Raw genomic sequence first — 20,796 nt, forward strand, 5'->3', positions numbered from 1 at the left:
TGTATAACCCAAGATGCAGCCTATCGTTTAGTGCCAGTGCACTGACATCCTTGGGGAGAATTGGCAGTGAGTCACAGAATTCAGGATCATCCTTAATGGGGGGTGAAACAAAGGATTTGGTAAGAAAAACAAAGATGTTGTCTCTCTCAAAATAGCTACCACCTCTTTTTCTTTCTTGGGGAAGTGAAGCCAAACTCTTGACAGGGAAGAAAGGTACCTCCAGGTACTGTCCCTGCCAAAAGTATGGTTTCACACCCATAGAGGAAAAGGGAAAGAGAAATCAATCTGAAAGGTGACAGTCTTTCAGTGAATTTTATTTTGAAGAAATTTATCAATTCATCAAATAATAAATTCTTTATTAATCATTTGAACTTGGCGTTGAGGTGTAAAGAGCTATCATGAAAAGATGAACCAAATTTCATTCAACAGCTCAGCTCACTGGATGATGGAGCAAGAAAATGTAAAAAGCAGGTTGTGTTTGTATAGAGAAACAGTAAGATCTGTGTGCAATGATGAGTGTAGGGAATGTATCTGTATTTGTGTGTGCTCTTGGTGCTTTAGCTGGAAAACATAGAAGGAGGAAGACAGACAAAAATAACAAAAAATAAGATGACGGTGGGACATAGGGTCAAACTAGCAGAACCAAAAAGCCAGACCATGATGCCCAGTGTACTCTGCTGCATTGTGGATCAGAGCTCTCAGAGCACGCTAGGTAACATAGGCATGAAAATTCAAATGAAAGGGAAAATAAAGCAAGATTATCATCCTAAATTCCATTTAGTATAGCTTTTACTTCAAATAAATGTCAATAACTGAAGGGTTAAAGGGTTCTGACTGCCTGAGTGCCTTAGCTGGCTATCTCTGTGACTGTGATTCATGAGAGATCAGGGTTCCACAATTCTATGTTTAACCCAAACTCTGACTTTCCTGGGATTCAGGACAACTATACATAATGTTTTTACCCTTAAGCCCTATATATGTATTCAGCCTTGCCTTCAGCTGAATGCAGATTTATTTATTCTACTCTGTTCTATCACATACTGTATTGCATTAAAGTCATATGGATATAAATCATACCGTTTATATCCATATGCTGCAAATATGTGATACAGGCTTCTATTGACTATCAGTCTACGTCTACGTTGTGCCTGGGCACTGGAGTCTTGTATTTCTTGCATAGCTGAGAATGCATGTTTCCCTCTTATCTGATGCAGACTGTCATAAGTCCCCTTTGGCTCATTCTTGACTCTTGCTTCTCTAGGTAAAACACTGGGTCATGGTGCTTTTGGGAAGGTGGTGGAGGCGTCTGCTTTTGGCATTGATAAATCTTCAACCTGCAAAACAGTTGCCGTAAAAATGCTTAAAGGTACATATCCCTCTGAGATTCTCACAAGACTCCTCAGGGAACCTGTGGGCAATGAGGTTTCCAGTTCTCAGCTCCAAACCTGTCCCAAGTTCATTGTCTTCAGAAGGAAGTGGGTTTGTCATATGGGAGCAATTAGTCATTATACAGTGGATGTTAACGTGTAGGAAATGACAAGCGGGCTCCATGCAGTGCTGCTGATTAAGTCTTGTATTCCTAGAGGAGGAAAACAGCAGCTTCCAGGTCTGTGGGGTTAGGAGGGAAGCAGATTACAGAATGTAATTACATTAGATAGTCTGAAATTGGATCTAAGCCTTCGATCACAGCCCTTCCAGATGTAGAACAGTTCAAGGGGTTGAAAAAAAAGCAATGCCAAGGCAGTGAATTAGAGACAACTTGCTTGCAATTATTGAAATTAAGGAAAGCTTTTACCATTCAGTGGTGGGGAAAGGGGGAACTTGGAGACTATTCTTTCATATTATATTTACATACAAAGCCTCTGCAGACAGCTTATGAATAAATGCATCAGCCAATACATTGACTACTTGGGTTGGAGGTTTTTAACTGTTCACTTAGGATTTTTTCAAAGGTACAATCGATGCTCACTTGATGGTTTTTCATAGCCCACATTGCTCTGCATTGCTGCTGCATGACTATATTAACCCCTGCAATGCCATGATTCAGGAACTTCTATCACGGTATTTGGCTTCTGTTGCTAGCTGCCTCTCCTGATGCTCTGCTACTTCCCATCTCTCTGAAATGTTTCAAAAACATCTGTTTATCACCTGTCTGGACCTCCTCCGAATCTGGTCTCCCTTCTCTGCATTAGTCTGTAGATCTTCAGATCATCTTCTCTCCTGCTGTTGTTTCTTCTGTTCCATGCCCATCTCCAGATCCCTAAATATCCTAGAAGCCCCTGATCCAGACACACTCCCTTCTCCAGCCAAAACTTACTGCCCCGGATAGCTCTGGGTTTTCACTCACTTCCACGCTGTGCTTCCCAACTGATACTCATATCAACTCTACCCTGCCTGCACGTATTCAGCAAACTATTTGACAGTTCCTCCATCATTTTATACCTTCCTCCCCAAGCGGAGGCAGCAGCCTCCTGCTCTAACCTGTCACTCCCCGACTAACATGCCCATAATTCATCACTTTCCTGAATAAAGCAGATTCTCTAGTGTGAGTCAATCCATTGGGGGGGGGGGGGGGGGAAGGCTCTGGAGATGTCTGCATTTCTGTAATTCTAGCATTATCTGTCATTTCCATGAAGTAGGCTGCTATCAGTTCTGGGTTGAAGGCTATAACTTAATGTGCAAGATTATCTGAAACACTTCCCGCTCATGCCAGGGTAAATCAGGAGTAAAACCACCCATGTACACATCCATCTACAAACACTGTTGACTGAAGAAACCTTGGGCTTGGAATAGCTCCTTCTTTATGACACAATTTGGTGAAAGATTTGTTTATGGAGAATTCTACAAACAGATAAAGAGGTTACATTTGTCACACCAAGTGATCTGTTATGTAACTGTTTCTTCATATTTAAATCTTACATGATGCAAAGGCAAAAACAGAGGAAACAGGACACAAGTCCTTTTGTTAAAATACATCATGAAAGTTTTGGAAAGAAGGCAGAGGAAACAAGCCAGCATCCAAACAACATTCTGGTCTGAGAGTGCCTTCCTTAGCTTTGGCAGCAAAAGAGAATGAAACTACAGTATAACTGGCTAGCCAGTGCTTCATCAGGTGTCACATTCATGGTTCACACACAAATATGGCCCCCTCTGCTTTGCTGGAAAATATATTTCTTGGGTGAATGAGATCTCACAGGGCTGAGATTTAGTAATGCTGTAAATTCTCCAGTACATTTTGGGACCCACCTTAGAGATGTGTTGGATTCCTCCATCACCCGCAGTGGAAAGTTGCTCAGTACTGTGGAAAAATATATTCTGAGGTATTGTAAAGAAGTACTACTAAACTGCACATCGCCATTATAGATGGAGGAACACATTCTTCTGTGTACTATTGTTGCTTGGAGTGGTTGGTTGTTCCTTTGCTAAGCTTGCAAAATTCAGTCCTTGCAAAGGCTCTCTGGAATCTGATTTGGGGGCAGGGTTCTCCTATGGGACAGTAACCCTCCATAACCCATGCTAGAGAAAGGAAGAGTCACCCAAAAGATAAAGTGTTACTCCACTTCATAAAGGTCAACAGACAATGAAACGGATGAATTATTATCTGTTTAAGAGTCTGAAAAGCAAAGATACTGCAAGTAACCTGGGTGGGTTTTGTTTCCAAGTATAAACAGGATCTTGCTGTGTCCTGTTAAAAATATCCTGTTGTGTAAAGATCATTTTTTTCCTGTTTATCTTAAGCAGAATGTGCAACTACTAATGAATGCAAGGCTTTAATGTCTGAACTGAAGATCCTCATCCATATAGGACATCACCTGAATGTAGTCAACCTGCTGGGAGCCTGCACCAAAGCTGGAGGTGAGAAGTCCTCAGTAGATAAGGAACAAAGAAGAAACACTTTTCAGATACAAAGGTGTTTGGATGTATCTGTGGTGGAGTCCAAGTCTCATGTGCATGCAGTTAATGCAAGCACAACCCTTTCTACCTCTCTGCTCATAGGACAGCTCCTGCTACTGCAGAATACAGCCACATCTCATCAATGGTTTCTGAACGTCTTCTCCCAGCCAGCGGTGTCACTTCTCTATTTTCTTTTTCTCTGTCCTTTGTAAGCTTGTTTACAAAAGGGATTATGGACTGAAGGGAGGCAGGATCCTTAATTGCAATTAGGTGCCCAATTCTTCCACATAGGCACTACTGATCATTTCAAAGGTTCTTCTCCCTCTTCTTCCCTGCCTTATCAGGAGGATGCACCAGGCTAAGCCCTTAGCTACTTGAGGCCCCCTCCTTTCCCAAGCACTTCACTCTTGCCGGGCAAATGCAGGCATTTCTTGCATAGTATACAGGAAGCCCGAGGCAGTCCAAAGCTGAGTGGAGCAACAACATGGACTTCCAAGGGACTGAGCTGACACAACTGGCTGTACATCATTCAAAGGATCTGTTGCAAAGTGCAGACTTAAACAAAAGACTCCATAAATCTTAGACCTTTGTCACTAAAACATCCCTTCCCATCCCATACTGCCATACAAAGCACCCTTGCCTCTTACTCTACTGTGCTTTAACTTCAGGATAACAACTCTCAGAGGTGCCTCTTTACTGCTTACAATGAACCTTCAAAACAATCCCCAAAGAACAGATTTAGGAGAACTGAGGACAAAAAAACACAGAGTAAAATAAATGAAGGGGAAAGAGTGAGAGAGATGGTGCACACATCTGTTGTCATCTGAGACTCCAAAGCTATCATTTTTCCAAAGAACATGTAGTTGTCCAGTCACAGGGGGGGAAAGAAAACTTCAGTGAGGTAGATTTGGTAAGATGCCAGGAAAGAAATCTTCCCTCCAGCAAGATACTCCCAGTTCCTCAAGAAGCAGTCAGCAACCAGCAACCACAGATACTGCTGTAATCTGGGAGCCATCAATGGGGAACTTGCAGGAATTGTTGTAGCACTGCAGACCCCAAAAGCTTGTATGGGAGGATGGCCAGCTTTAGCTGGAGGGTTTTAAGATTCAGATGCATAAGCAAGTAGCCTTTGCTTGGGACTATGAGTAGAGGGGAAGTAACATTATGAATGCTGGTGATTCTCCTCTCCTATCAAGTCAATGAGGTAGCTTAGTACAAACAGGTGCCTAAAACATGGCAGCATTACTAAGAGGTCAATAGTTTTTAACCAAAGCACTAATTCAGGCACAGAGTTCTAGCTGCATAGTAAGACACATCTCAGTAACGGATCAAATACTGTGACCGTCCAATCTCTGAGGAACTTTTTCTCCTGAGAGTCCCTCAGTTTCCCATTCTCCAGGCTGCTCCATCCTGATTGCCCTCCCGGGTGAAGAGGTAACCCTCACTCCTCCGTGCTAACTGCCTAGGAAAACCACCGATTACTCTGGGGAGCAGTGGACAGAGCACAGCAGCGCAGCGCGGCCTTGCAGGGCACTGAGGAGTCTCTAGGCAGGCACTGGTTTGTTTACCTTTGAGCAATGCAACTGCAGACTAAAGAAAAATAGCCTTGAGCTCTCAAAACAGACACTGGGATAAGAGTTACTATTAAAATGCCATTGCAGAATACAGTGCTTTCTCCCTCCTTGTTAGTTTTTATGTAACCGTATAACGGTATTCCTGATAAAGACTGATATTAAGTATGCACGTATATTATTTTAGCAATATAACAAATAACAAATTTTAACACCTTGGCTGAGTGTCTGATGTTAAGCAGTTAGAACTAATGCATAGTATATGCTTTACAATGAGGAAATAAAATATGGAGATGCCATGTCTAGGAAGCATTTCAAAAATATGAATAAATCACTAACAGGAGCTTTAAAGCTGTACTGGAATCCGCATTTCCTCGGGGCATCCATGAGGGACATTCACCTTTAGGTTCTTCAGAACAATGTCCCCCAGATATCTCTCGGGCACTGCCAGATCCCAGCACTGCTGCCTTTAAGCCCAAGCGAGTAGTGTTGTGTGGTCAGCAGTAGAACCGTTGACAGCTCCCTTACAGCCGTACTCCCTCCCTCCTTCCTGAATGGCCAAATGCAGCTCTCAGCACTTTTCCTTTGAAGCTCAAACTCCTGAGTCTGAACTATGGACCTTCTAGACAGAAAAAGGTTTCTGGACATGAAAGTCTGGTTGCTTAGGACTGATAATAATACATGTTTACATGCATTCTAGTCCCACAACTTCACCTTATCTTACATTTAGTGATTACAAAAAGCAGTGATTAAGCTAATGGTAGAGAATGTAGCTTTCCCCTTTCCTAATAGCTCACACTGAAACATAAAAGCATTTTCAAGCAGATCTTAAAAATATGCATAATTGTATAAAAGCAGCAATTGCAGTGAACTCTGCAGTAGTTTGCACAGAAATAAGAAAGGAAAAAATTGATATGACTTCCCAGGCTTTCAAAAACTTCACACTAAATATTTTTGCAACTTTTGATTTAGATCTGTCTATGATCCTGCATCCTTTTATTGCCTCTACTGGCACCAGCTCCACCCAAAACAAACAATTGTGAAGGCAGCAGTGAAAAATGAAGACTGCCCCATGCTATGGATCTATGTATAGAGTAAAACAACCTTAACAGCATATGGGATTGTATATTCTTATTTATCATTCTGAATTTTCCTTTGTTTATAAATAAGGAATAAATACCAACTGTTACCATCTAATGGAGAAAACTAAGAATCCGTACGGTATTCCCTTCTCTCCATATCCACTACTGATTGCGTGCTTCTGGATTGTCACTTCTCTGTTTCCTCTGTTTCCTAATTTCCTCATCTGTATAACAGGAATGACAGAACGTACTTATTTTAAAGAGGATTTGTGAGGATAAGTTAGTATTAAGTGCTTTGCAGTGCTTCAAAACTCATTTGACTTTCACTGTCTTTTTAGGTCCTTTAATGGTCATAGTAGAATATTGTAAATATGGAAATCTGTCCAACTATCTAAGAGGAAAACGAGGAGATTTCATTGCATACAAGGTAAAAAAATGACTGGCTTCTCATAGTCACAAGGCAGAGAATTAACAACCACTGACCACAAGCTGGATTTTTTTTCCACATTGGCACTGAGAGAGTTTGGTATTTATATAGGCACTTTATTTTCTCACCACATTTGTATGAGCAAGAAAAGGAAACTTTTTTCCCTGTAGGATCTCATTCCCATCCTCTTCTTTTCTAGCACCTACTAAAGAATTAGTTGCAAAAACCCAAGCTGTCTAGTGCATTTGAGAGAGAGAGGGAATTACTTGCAAGATAATACCGAGCACATGGCAGGCAACAAAGTAGTAGTGAAAAACTGGTATTAACTGAACTAGGAGAAGGTGAACCCTCCCAAACTACAAGCCCAGTTTGGGGATTTTTGTTTCTAGGCCCACCTCCCCCCAGCTACTGAAAGCAGCTCACCCTTCCATCATCTGCTCATTCCCATCTTCCGTGTTTTCCCTTCCCCTGTGCCAACCTAAAAGTCTGTGCTGTATGCAGCGAACTGGATCACGAAAATGGTCTGCATTAAAACTAACCAAATGGTTTTGGTTTCCAAACAGTTGTCGGCATCCACGCAAACATTTGTGCTAGCACAGATTGGGCTAGGATATGGAGGAAGACACAGGAGACCAGAAATCAGCAATAGGGAGAGTATGAGACTACCTCCTCATTGTGAAAATACAGCATCAGAAGGGCTCTCTGATCTAAGCCCTGCCAGAAAACGGAGCCTCCCCAAGATTATTTTCCCGGATGATTCTATTATTATTGTTATAGCTACTGTGTACAGGCACAAAAGTACATAAGGTACTTTGTGTAAGAGAAGGAGATTTTCCTGGTACAGTCACTCAAAATTTCTTTTCTCACCATTGTTTTCATGAATTGCAGGGATTGGTTGTCTCACTCCCCAGGACAGGGTGAGACGGACACATTTCAGTGCACATCATGCACATTACAGTATCTCTCTGCTCACCTATCAGTCTCGCCCAGCCAGCTTCCAACTAACTTTCATGGTGGAATACTGCTATGCATAAAATGGGAGGTTCTGTATTAATAAATAGGAAACCAGGCTTCATTAGTTCTGCTATTCAGGGAATATCATGTTCAAACATGTTTTGAGATCATCTTCAGAGGACACTTTCTCCACATGCCATTCTGTTACATATTTTGAATCCCCAGGTGTTGCGTCATCCAAAGCTAAAAATCAGTTTTATACCATTTCTAGTCACAGGAAAACTCTGACCAAGCAGAGAAAAGTCTGGATGAGTCCAACAGTGATTTGACCGAACTGATCAAGAGGCGCCTTGAGAGTGTAGCCAGCACAGGAAGCTCTGCCAGCTCAGGATTTATTGAAGATAAGAGTTACAGCGATTCAGAAGATGATGAAGAAGGTAAAAGAAACCTACCTAATCCCAGATCTTTTCTTGTAAAGATTTCTGTTACTTGGCTAGTGCCACACACAGTCACACACTTTACAAGCCCTTACACAGCTTGACTTGTTCCTGAAATCGCACATTCTTTCTCTTGCCTATGCCCCACTCCAACTTTCTCACAAAAAGAGATTTGCAATAATGTATGCATATAAAAGCTGTTCCTGTTGTGTAAGAGGAGTAATAGCAAAATTTTACCAGAAGATTTGTGGGGCCAGTCTGTCCCCAGTCTCATCACTCGCTCGCTATAAATAGCCTCCCTCAATTTTATCCCCAAATGTTGTTTTCCCCATAGCTAAATGATATGATTAATGTTGGATGGAATTTTTTTAATCATCTGATCTTCTGCCTCTAGGTCAGCGGGTCCTAAACCAGAGTTGTAATCCTAGTAGAGAACTCATGTAGCAATACTCAGGTGCAGGGCTGGGGTCATCAGCATGCAAGTGGCATGAGTGCCAGACAAGTTTGGAGCTGTTGCTCTAGTGTTTTGCCATGTCTGTGATCTCTCCTAGATGCTGAGGATCTGTACAAGCGTCCCCTGACTTTGGAGGATCTGATTTGCTATAGCTTCCAAGTGGCAAAAGGCATGGAGTTTCTCGCCTCCCGAAAAGTGAGCTCATTAAAATGTCAGGGCTGAACTTCTTTCACAGAATCATGAGTATCTGATATGAAGAAATCCAAATATACTTTTGAGCCTGAGTAATCTGCTTTTTGCTCTTATATTAAAGTGTTGGAGACCACTTTAGCTCTGGTGGTTAAGCAATAAGTAGCACTGAAGGAGTTGTGAAGGAATATCCATCATGTTCTTGGCTACAAGGACTGGCATCTGTAACACGAGAGTTTAGATAGAAGGAGTGAATACAGATTGCGAGACAATTCACGGAACTGTCTCATAAACAAATGCAGAAAAGGCTTCTCATAGGGAAAGATCTTTCTAGTATGGTCAATGAAAATACTACTGAAAAATGAGGGAGTATCCAGCTATTTATTTAGCTTGTCAGCAATGTTGGAGACTATCAGCAAAGTTAGCACCTCTTTTGGATATAAAAAAAAGTATGTTTGTAGCCTGTGGAATACCTGCTTTTCAAGTAAATTGAATGTAATAGGCATGCCAAAGTATGCACAAAACTGAGAGCTTGCCCTTACCACACAGCTACCAGGGTAGCACACACAGAAATCATGACTGCATTTGCAAATGTAGCTGCAGCTGCTTTTTGACCTCTCCCAAATTTCCTGCAGAACAATTAACTGGAAAATGGCACTCCCTTTGTCTCATCCTACCTGTGAAATTTATGTCACGTAGAAAAATCAGAAAACTAACAGTAATACTTGGCTTGCTCCCCGAGTTATTTTCTCTTTTGCATATGACAATACATTTGCGGCAGATTCCCACACACATTTTCCTTCTTTAACCTGCTCGCAACAAAAGTTCATTTATCCTTCCATTTCCAAAGAAGGTCTCACACTTTCAACTTGTAGCAGTGGCTCATTGTCCAGGCAGAACCTCTGATCATGCTTGTCCTCATTCCTTCACAGTGCATTCATCGGGATTTGGCAGCAAGGAACATCCTTCTTTCAGAGAACAACGTAGTTAAGATCTGTGACTTCGGACTAGCCAGGGACATTTATAAAGACCCTGACTATGTACGGAAAGGAGATGTAAGTGGAAGAAACTTGAAATGCTAATCTCAAGTTTTTATTCCCCTAGGGTTTGGGCACATTAGGAACAACAGTTCTTGCAACATGTTGTGTCTTTTGCATTCTTAGGCAAGACTTCCACTCAAATGGATGGCTCCAGAAGCTATTTTTGACAAAATTTACACAACCCAGAGTGATGTATGGTCTTTTGGAGTGCTACTATGGGAAATATTTTCTCTAGGTAAGAATGGTTTAAACCCCTTTTCCCTCCTAATTTATGGCTGTATTGTTAAGAAAAGCTTTTAACAAAAGGTGATAACATGGTGCCATGTTTCCATTTCAGTTAGTACAAGTGCACAGTGCAGATCAGGTGTAAAATAAAGTCACTGGACTGAAGTCAATGAGAACTCCACCTGGCAAAGTACATGAAAACAGTGAATATTGGGAAGGGGGGAACAAAACAAAATCCAAAACTCTTGACCTAACATTTGTAATAACTGAAACCAACAGAACACAGAGATAATGCAAGCCTCTGCTGCTCAGGAGTGAAATACTTCTTTGAGAGCAATAAAGAAGTTTCTCTGTCAAACTATATTTTCCTCTAAGCAGTCTGCTTCAGGAAACCACACAGCTCAAAGGTTGCAGAGGATTACACTGCTGTTGACACAGTGGTCTGACGTTGCTAGTGGCAGCCCATGGAACACAAGGGAGTTTGCCCCCATGATATTTTATCCCAGATTGATTATTTTCCCCACAAAATCTATGTAAGATTTTCTAAGTAAGAAAAATGTATTGGCAGCAGCTGCCATCAGGTTGATATGAGAACCAGTGCTAGACTCTGCGTAAGTCATTTTGGCAGCAAACAGGTAGAATGCTTACTCTTCTGGCCATATCATTTGCAAGCCACAACATTTTTGAAAGAATAGTAATGGTGTTCTTTACGTACTATAGATTTCATCTTACAGTGCTGTTAGAAATCTCAGCCTCACTGAGATCTGGTTACTGTCCAGCAGATAAAGCCCTGAAATTTAGACAAGCAGTCTTACAGATAGTTGGGCTTTGTCGCTCTCAAATTCTCCCTGCAGAGTGGCAAGTTTTGTTTTCCTGAGGGAATTTAGGAATGTCAGCTCTGGCTTTTCAATCAGCATTTGCAGACAAAAGAAAACAAGAAGCATTGTCAACTTAAGCTGCTGAATTTTAAAGCAAACCCTGTAATCTCCTACTATCTTGGGTTCATGGATCAGTTGAAATTAATGATCGGGCTGAAGATGCCAAGTTCAGATCTCACTGCAAAGTCTGGAGCCATTTCTATCCTAATCTTTTTGTTTAGGGCTGGCTGCAAAGATCACAACCTGATTTCAGTCCAAGTCTTTGACTTGGACTTTTCTCTAGTTCACATCAGCACGCAAAACAGAAAGTTCACACTCAAATGGTTAAAACAAGTGGCAGTTATTGCCTTCTCCAGAGTTCAGTCCTATTTATTTAGAGTTTTGTTATTTTGGTGTGTCGTGGTTTAACCCCAGCCAGCAACTAAACACCACGCAGCCGCTCACTCACTCCCCCCCACTCAGTGGGATGGGGGAGAAAATCGGGAAAAGAAGCAAAACCCGTGGGTTGAGATAAGAACGGTTTAATAGAACAGAAAAGAAGAAACTAATAATGATAATGATAACACTAATAAAATGACAACAGCAATAATGAAAGGATTGGAATGTACAAATGATGCACAGTGCAATTGCTCACCACCCGCCGACCGACACCCAGCCAGTCCCCGAGCGGTGAATCCCTGCCCCCTTCCACTTCCCCGTTCCTATACTGGATGGGACGTCCCATGGTATGGAATACACCGTTGGCCAGTTTGGGTCAGGTGCCCTGGCTGTGTCCTGTGCCAACTTCTTGTGCCCCTCCAGCTTTCTCACTGGCTGGGCATGAGAAGCTGAAAAATCCTTGACATTAGTCTAAACACTACTGAGCAACAACTGAAAACATCAGTGTTATCAACATTCTTCACATACTGAACTCAAAACATAGCACTGTACCAGCTACTAGGAAGACAGTTAACTCTATCCCAGCTGAAACCAGGACATGGTGTAACACCTCCATGGCTCTCTAACAGCATCATCTGTTGCATGTGTTTTGAAACACCACAGAAAGACGAAGCTCTGGAAGCACCATCAATGCCCCAATTCTAACAGATTATTCAAGAAGATGTATTAGCATTAGCATGCAGAGACACACTCAGAGGGGACAGTCTCTCCATTGGGCACCTCCAAGGAACCAAATGAGCTGAATACTGATGAATGGCAAGGACCACTGCAGAAGGCAAACTGTTTATATCATTCCCAAAGGTCCTGCCAGAGTTTAACAGATGTGAACTTTGGGTCATTTGGCCTTTAATACTGAAGATGAATAAAAATTAAAATATAGTCACTGAATTTCATCTCTATTTTTAACTACTTTTAAAAATAATTTATCTGGTTTCTTTTAATTTTAGATAGCCTCTTTTCTTAACGAAGGTGCTTACTTGGAACAATAGACCGTTCTCTTCTGAATTCAGAGGAATCTACTAAATTACTCCAAGGGCTGCCATCTGTAGAGCAGCCTCTGCCCTCGTTATGACGTAGATCACAAACTACTTTCTTCAATCCATGGCACAGATTCAAAAGCAGTCATTTTCTTCAGAGGGTTTTTTATACAGATCATCCAGGCATGTCTGTGGTTTGGCACTACTCACATCTGCAGCTCACACGATAAATATTTAATTAAGGATTTGTGTCACTGATTGAATTCTCTTATATAAAAGTTTTACAGATCATTGAGAGTCAAGGGATGGAAGTTTTTTGTCATTGCTACAGGGTATGTTTTGGCTCCCATTTACAACTGCTGCTTTTTACTGGGTCCCACAGACTTAGCGCCCTCTAAAAAAAGGAAAAAATACTGATTAGTAAAATGCACAGTTTAGTTTGGACACGGGTCCTTTCAGGGTCAGAAGTTGAATGAAGCACGATAGGCTTCCTCCAGAAAGGCTGGCAGACTGGATCCATTGTGGTGATACACAGGGAAATCAGGACTTGAGAGACTGTTACTTTTCATTTGGGGCTGAGTTTGCATTGAGCTTTGCGTTATTTAAATGGGGTCAGCACACCTCATGTCAGGTAATGCCAGCAATGTTTAATACATCTTGAAATCACTTACATGGCGCATTACAGAATGTTGGTGTCTCCTGGACTTTAAGTGTACACTGTTCAAAAAGCAATCAAAGATAGTTATGTAAACAAGCACTGCCTGGTAGTATAACATCAGCATCTTATTATCCTACTAAAATAAAATCAAGATCAAAAGAGTGCTACCGTATCCAATGCATGCCATGTCTTTGAGCATTTTGGAAGAGATTTCCCCTAAGGAAAATGCCATGCATAGACCTTACACCATATGTTTCAGCCTACATTTCTCCCAAGCTGTCTTAGCACCCCAAATCCAAGTTATTAGGCTTATCACATAGTCCAGATGAAGTACAATGGTGACTGGAGGTAGAAAAGGGAGAGTTCCTTGCTTTTATGATCTGACCTGCCTCCAGCTGGTAGGAGGCCAGCACCTGTCAAAATATAAACTACCCAAAGATCTTGCAATCAAGAATTATTTTTTGCCTTCCTTGTACTTGCTCTCACCAACATATTGCAGTTGATATGATCAATGATGTAATCAAAGAAAGATAACTGAGATTGTGAGATCAAGTGGAATTCTCCCATCCCTCCTCACCCAGTTCTACCATGTTGCCCTCAAGGTCTCAGTTCCAATCAATGTATATGCAAGACTAATTCTTACCAATAATCTCTGCTGTGCTCATGAGCCAGATCTGGCCAGTGATACTCAGCAAACTGAGGGGGTTCTTTTGCATGTCAGAATGGTCAGTGTAGAACAGCCATTCATCAATGGCATGACTCCATTCAGCTCCTCCTAACAGAAGTCGGTTGGCCATGATGGCACAACAATTGCATAATGCAGTTGGAAATGAATGAAAAAGGCCACGCAGCCCATCTATTCTCTAATGAGGGGTGTTGTTTTCAGTGTTGCCCCAGTACATTGACAATCTAGGGCTAACTAGAGGCTTATGCTCACTTCTCTGGAGAGGCTGCACCACTGTTGAATAGATACAGGATCAACCGGACAAGTTGCAGAGGTATTCATGAAGCCTCAGTACCTTGTAAATGTTTGTAAAGATAAACCTGCACAGATGAAAAGACAAGCCAGTGAGAGTTCAGGAGATGTACACAGACAGCAGTTTAGTAGCTTGGACAACAGTCAGTGCCCCCAGAGCCTGTTCTTATCCTTACTCTTCTGTCACAGTGTAACTGTGAGAAAGCGACACTATAGTTTCTATCCATCAGTTTATTCAGAGAGATCTTGGAGTTGATAGAAGCCTGTTTTGAGATCTTTGGCTAACAGGTGATGCCATGTGAGCTGAACATTTAGTTACTGGGTTATTATGACCATAATGACAGGCCAAATACAAAACTAGGAAGGAAAATCAAGATAGGAAGCAGAAATGATGCTACTGACTATTTCCAAGCTACGTAACTCCAGGAAACACTCTTAATACTGTGATCTGATACTTGCACATCAAGGAAATTCAGATGTGCTGTGGCTAAGCAGCCCTGAGCTTTGAATGTCATCAGAGCCTATCTGTTGTGTTGAGATGCCCTCTTAGGAAGTTGCTGGGATCTTTGCTCCCCAGTGCATAGTTTTGCAGATCGAGCAGTCAGATTCACAGAGTAGAGTAATTCTGGAAACAGCCACATTTTGGCACCCTCTTCACTGCTTTTATCCAAAAGATTTTTGCTGTGCTTGTTGTGCCCCCAAGTGCACAGCACATGATGCTGTTTCCAAATGGGGAAAAAAAAATGCAGGAAATAGGCAGGAATGTTATAGACGGTAAATCATATACAGATTCTTCGAGGGCCGGATACAGATCCAGATTCCATTCAATCCCCTATGTTAAGACTTGATTAAATTTTTTCCAAATTCACCAGCCAGCCTCCAGGATGCCAAAATGTGAAAGACGAGGGTTGCACTGCACGTGAAGCCTTTGCTGAGAAGGAAGGGAGGAAAGCTTACAGATCTTTTAGGTCTATCCACAATAGGTCCAGTAACCTTTCAAACTTCAGTGCAGACATCTCTTGAATTTTAGCTATGAGGTCTGGATTACTCAGATGCCAGAGCACTTTCTCAAACTATATATTTGTTCCCCTTATTTACGGTGCATCATAAAGTGCAGGTGTCAATCAACAAAGATCATGACCTCTGAAAAGCCCCCATACGCTCATTAGTTGAAGGGTGCATTCAATTCATACATAGATTTATACTAGTAATTCCTGTGAAGATAATCAATTACACAGGAAAGTGAAATAAGTCTCACGCCTTCATTTTGAAGATTGCTAGGCCAACTTTTGTCCAAGTTAATATAACGCTACCAGTCCTTTTACAGAAGTCTACCTCTTAAAAGCAATTCAGTTGCCATGAACTGTCGTCCCTGGTTTCACACTAACAGTTGAGTGGCCCTGAAAATAAGCAGCATTGAACTCACACTCAGAAAAGAAAACAAGGCTAAAAATTTGGAAGGTCATTTTCCAAGGAAATCTTACCTGTAGGACTGCATAATATATATACAATATTAAATTGGTGAACCAGGAGAGGAGGACTACAATTCCACACCTGAGGTTGAACTGCAAGGTTCTCACAGACTTCTGCAGGAGCCAGATACCTACAGCTTTCTCTGCACTTACTCACAGAGGCCAGTAAGGCCAGAGATTCTAAGACAATGAATGATGAGCAGGACTGACTTACTTCACACGTAGTCACTTAGTGCAGGATATCGGCAAACCATATGTAATCAATTGAATGATCTGGAACTTTTCTACCACTGACCAAGAGGTCATTTAAAGACTCAAACTAATAAAATTTATTTCTCTTCTGCCATATTTTACCTTGGAGTGGTCCTAACTGTATCACAAATGCAGAGGAGACAGCATGGTTGAAATCTCTAAAGAGACAGTGAGTCTGTAACAGGTTTCCAAACAAAACATGTAGGTAGTTAAGTGATTGCAACCTTTTCTTTGCTCTAGTTTCTTTTACTGTCAGACTCTAGGTAATCTCGAATGTGCAGCAGAAATCACCGATATGTGTTTAATTCACTGGACTGGGAAATAGGCATTGTGCCATTCTGGAGCCTCCTCCTTATTTCTCCCATCAGGTGCCTCACCATACCCTGGAGTGCAGATAGATGAGGACTTTTGCCGACGGCTCAAAGAAGGAACGCGGATGAGATCTCCAGAGTACTCTACTCCAGAAGTGTAAGAGCTCCTGGTTTTATATTGAGAGCTGATACATGTTATTTCAGTATTACAAAAGAGATTGTATTTAAGTGTGGAGGAGTATGGAGACCTCATCAGATAATAGCTATGTATTTTGTTTTCAGTAAACACTGTAGTCATGCATCTCTTGGGTGTCCTGATACCACAGACAAATGCTAAAGACAGACCAAGTCAGCCTGACCTTTGCCAACAAGAAGATTAACAGATCTCCCCATGTCAGTTGGAGGTTATGAATCTCAGTTCAGGAGACTACTGCGTCTGCCTTGATTTCCAATTCCATGACAGAAACTAGGCATCCATAACTGGGACTTATTTTCAGTGGGGCCTATCAGTCAAATTTTAAGTTGGGTGAAAATAAAAAGCCTACAGGTTCAGTTGAGGCAGGAATATAAAAGGAAAAAGCATCCCACATGGAAACTAGAATAGAATTCAGCACATGGAGATTTGAACCTGTCTTAATCCAAAACTATCCAAACAATGACCAAAACAAGCAGCAGCAGAAAGAAACAGTTTGGAAGCAAAGCTCCTATCCTTTTTCTTTCTTCATACCTGTGTTTTTCGTCTAGCTACCAGACAATGCTGGATTGTTGGCATGGAGTACCCACAGAGAGGCCTACTTTCACTGAGCTTGTGGAGCGCTTAGGAGATCTTCTTCAAGCCAATGTACAGCAGGTACAGCCATACAAACATTTCTCCAACAAAGGTGTACATATAGATGTATATGGATATGTGTATGCATGTGCACAGCTAAAGACTATGCTGAGCAGTAATATTAGACTTGACTTCATAACAGAGGTCACAAGGAAAATGGCTGCTGGGATGAGTGAAGAAAATGTTAACTATTCAAATGGGATTATATTTCAAAACTAGATGTTTATCCAGCCATAATAAGCAGAAACTTACATTAATTAAAAAAACCACTCAGTTGCCCCGTAGAGGAACAATAAGGCTTTATCTCACAAACAATTTTAATTAGATTCTAACATAGTAAACTGCCAGTAGTTGGTCTGAACTTTCTCTCTCATTTTCTGAGCTTATGTTCATCAGTGCTCTTAGGAGCTTTAAAATGATGCAGTTTAAAGCTCAGAAAGTCAACTACATAATTATTAATTTCATAATAGTTAAATCAGTTGTTTTCTTCTTCAGTAAAAACAACCAGACCAGTTACGTAACTGTCAATTTAATTTAAGAAGAAACCAAACACGCTCCTCCAGCTCCTTCCTGTTTGCAATCAAATTTAGTGAAGCTAAGTTGAAGAGGGCCCAGTTTGCAATATGAAGAGCTTGTGAGTTTTATCCTATAACCAAAGTAAATTAAGGAGACATAAAAATCATGATAAGGGAATAGGGCACTTAACTGCTTCTCAAAATTAAAAAAAAATCAAGCAAAGGGAAATTTGGACAAATAGTTTTAAGACTTAAAGGAAGACTAATTTCTGAAGATTACTGCAGGGGTGTAATGACAATGCAGAGTTTATTAAGATGTGTACTGAATTCCATTAAACTTGCAGCATCAATTTCTTGTAAGGACAAGAAAGAAAATCCTTTAAGGCTACCATTTTAAGGACCAGCTCTTCCTAAGCTACAACTCCTTAAGATGAATATAAGCAAAAAGTCTATACATAGGCAATATTCTTTTAGCAATTCCAAAACCTGTTAAAGTCATCTCAGCCATAGGGGTTTTGTGACTTCATGCCGCTCCCTCCCTTCTCCCAAACACATGGCTTAAACTTGGATTTAGGTGTCCCTGAGACAACTGGTCCCTTGGAATTCCCAAAGAGGCCAGCTCAATGACAATATAGAGGACTGCTTTCCTGAAGTGCAGATCGGTGAAATTCTGTTCACCTTCGCTGAGGCAGAACAGCCACACATCTGGAATGTAGTAATGATCACAAAGAAATTGCTGCAAACTCATCAAAGATGCTGCTGTGAAAGTCAGCAAAGCCAGCTACTTTTAAACTGGATGCACATATATTGACACCCTCAGTACAAACGTCACATTGCTGTGCCATATGTGAGGGACATTTAGAAGTCTGGTAACTGCTATAAAGACCAGTGAAGCAATAGCTCAGGCTGAGATGCCTGGAAGAGAGAACACACACTAACTGCAGATGAGCACTGGAACATCAGAGACCATTTTCAGCCATTCTCCGTCATAGGTCTCCCAAAGTGTACCATTTTCCTCATACAAAGCCTCCTACACAGTAAATGTCAGATAAAGCTATACATTTGAACTTCCACATGTTGTGAAGAACATCATAATCACTTTGAAGAAACATCATAAAATAAAGTTAAAATAAAATCTAGTCCTTTCTCAGTGTAAAGCTCTGTAGAACACAATAACCTTTTACATCTGAGATGTAGTACAAAATGAACTTTACCAGCTTTGTGTTCTTTTATGTTATTAATTATATAGGATGGTAAAGACTATATTCCACTGAACATCACCTTGTGTCCTGATGGAGAATCTAACTCCAAAACTTGCCCTGTGGAAGAAAACTTGAACAACTGTGTTAATCGCTGGAGTGCAGTGGAAACTGGGTAAGAAAATATATACAGGGGGCAGGAGGGAAAGAAAGATTTGATATAGCTGGTCACTGTTAGTTGTCCTCTCTCAATATGGCTGTTTTAAGGGAGTTGGACAGTCAAATTTGTCAGGGCATCATTTATTAGTTACAAGAGATGAAAAAAGAACACCGGCCTAGGAAATGGAGCTGTGTCAGGGATGTTAATTGAGCTACCAACTGGTGCAGCATCTGCTTGGGTTTTATGCTGACCCCTCAACTTTCTTGCTTTCAGTATCAACAGCAAGAAGCGACCACTGAGTGTGAAGACATTTGATGAGGTGCCAGTGGAAAAGGAGAAAGTGATGCATGAGGTAAGCGAGGTGATTGCACCCTTCTCCACCAGGTTCACAGATCACTTGTCACCAGCACCAGAAACACTTATTAGAGCTTTTGAAATCTGTTTGGTAAGAAAAAGCTTTAAATCAGGCAGATTTGGCCCTACTATCTCACACATAGGTCCATGTGGCAACAGAGACCTGCATTTAGCTTAACAAATAATTTAAAGAGAAGCTCATGCATGATTATCCTGGCTTTGATCAGGCTAAGGGGTTTCATATTACATATTTCAATATGTTTTTTCCACCATAACAAAATGGCAGCTCATTGAAATGGAGCCTTTTGAAGGAAATGTGTCCAGAACACACTCTGGCTGGCTGAGACAGCCAATAACTTGGTGGTGGTGAGAGTGTTCAGTTCTGGATAGACAAGACCAAGATTCAAGTTCCTGCTCTACTTGATTCACACAAAGGGCTCTAACCCTGGATTTTCCTCACCCTAAGTGAACATATTTATTGCTAGTTTAATGGCACTGCAGGGTGGAAGAGTGTTGAAAGGTTTCATTTTCACTCCAGTGGAAAACAAAAGCTCGTTCTGTTACAGAATGATGGTTCTGCTTGTTGGCTTCCTCTGAAATTACAGGTTCCAAGGGTGGAGGGTTGTGGGGTTTTTTATTATTTTTTCTTCCTTATTTAAAAAAAAAAAACCAGCAAAAAACCACAAACAAACCAAAAAACCCCACAACTCATGAATTTCCTCTATGGTTCAGGTACTCACTGGCTGCAGTGCCAAATGCATTCCACACCACTTGCCTCGATGACAGATCCTGTACCGCTAAGGAGGGACCTTTGTAACGCATGCGTGTTTGAAGCAGATCAAAGTTTAGGGAGGAAGCAGGAAGCCCTCAGGAAACCTTCTAACAGAGGAAGAGGGCAAGCATCAGATGGCTAGGAGCAGCAAAAGAAAAGAAACAGGCGTACAGTTTTATAGAAACAAGCCAGTCTGCCTACTCTGCTAGTCAGGGAACTGTCCCCCAAGCTCCAGCTAAGACTCCCTCTTGGACAGACAGCCATTCCTCAGACCAACTCTCTCGGGAAGGGTCAAGTCTCTAGCTACAACCTGTCCTGGACATATTTCACGTCCTTGACAAATAGAGCGTATTTCTCATCTGTTCTCTTGTTAGCACGAATTGATGCCCATTATTCCCTAGTATTTTGCCAGATGTAATTTCTGTGCCTTTATCAGTGCATCTTAGGGATTAGAAAGCTTAGAATTTTCTCTGGCTCCTGCATCTTTCCTCTTGCAGGATAAAAATCTGTCCCTCTGAATCACACAAAGACATTTACTAGATAGATCTGTTATCAGTAGGAGATTACTGCTGCCAGCATGAGCATTACTTTCCTAAATGCTCCCTGTTCATGACATTTTAAAGTAAGTCCTTACATGAAGGGGGAAAAGTTTCAAAAAAAGGGTAATAATACATTAACAGATCAGAAATAAATGTAATGTTTCAATGAGGATCTTTTAAAGCAAAATTATGG

General features: G+C 41.3%; 1 protein-coding gene across 3 annotated transcripts in view; it reads left to right on the forward strand.

Annotated features, from left to right (window-relative positions):
- Positions 1–20,796, forward strand: part of LOC128153871 (vascular endothelial growth factor receptor kdr-like) — a 141,545-nt gene that overhangs the window by 103,795 nt on the left and 16,954 nt on the right. Inside the window, exons 18-28 of one of the 3 annotated variants that reach the window (XM_052813743.1) lie at positions 1,262–1,366; positions 3,739–3,855; positions 6,886–6,974; positions 8,200–8,365; positions 8,917–9,014; positions 9,941–10,063; positions 10,172–10,283; positions 16,293–16,392; positions 16,980–17,085; positions 18,829–18,953; positions 19,212–19,290. In XM_052813743.1, coding sequence (XP_052669703.1) covers positions 1,262–1,366; positions 3,739–3,855; positions 6,886–6,974; positions 8,200–8,365; positions 8,917–9,014; positions 9,941–10,063; positions 10,172–10,283; positions 16,293–16,392; positions 16,980–17,085; positions 18,829–18,953; positions 19,212–19,290 — 1,220 coding nt within the window. The remainder of the gene's footprint in view (positions 1–1,261; positions 1,367–3,738; positions 3,856–6,885; positions 6,975–8,199; positions 8,366–8,916; positions 9,015–9,940; positions 10,064–10,171; positions 10,284–16,292; positions 16,393–16,979; positions 17,086–18,828; positions 18,954–19,211; positions 19,291–20,796) is intronic. The other 2 variants (XM_052813744.1, XM_052813746.1) reach the window with 2 other exon arrangements.

This window comes from Harpia harpyja, chromosome 18 (genome assembly GCF_026419915.1).
Source record: "Harpia harpyja isolate bHarHar1 chromosome 18, bHarHar1 primary haplotype, whole genome shotgun sequence".
Taxonomy (NCBI): domain Eukaryota; kingdom Metazoa; phylum Chordata; class Aves; order Accipitriformes; family Accipitridae; genus Harpia; species Harpia harpyja.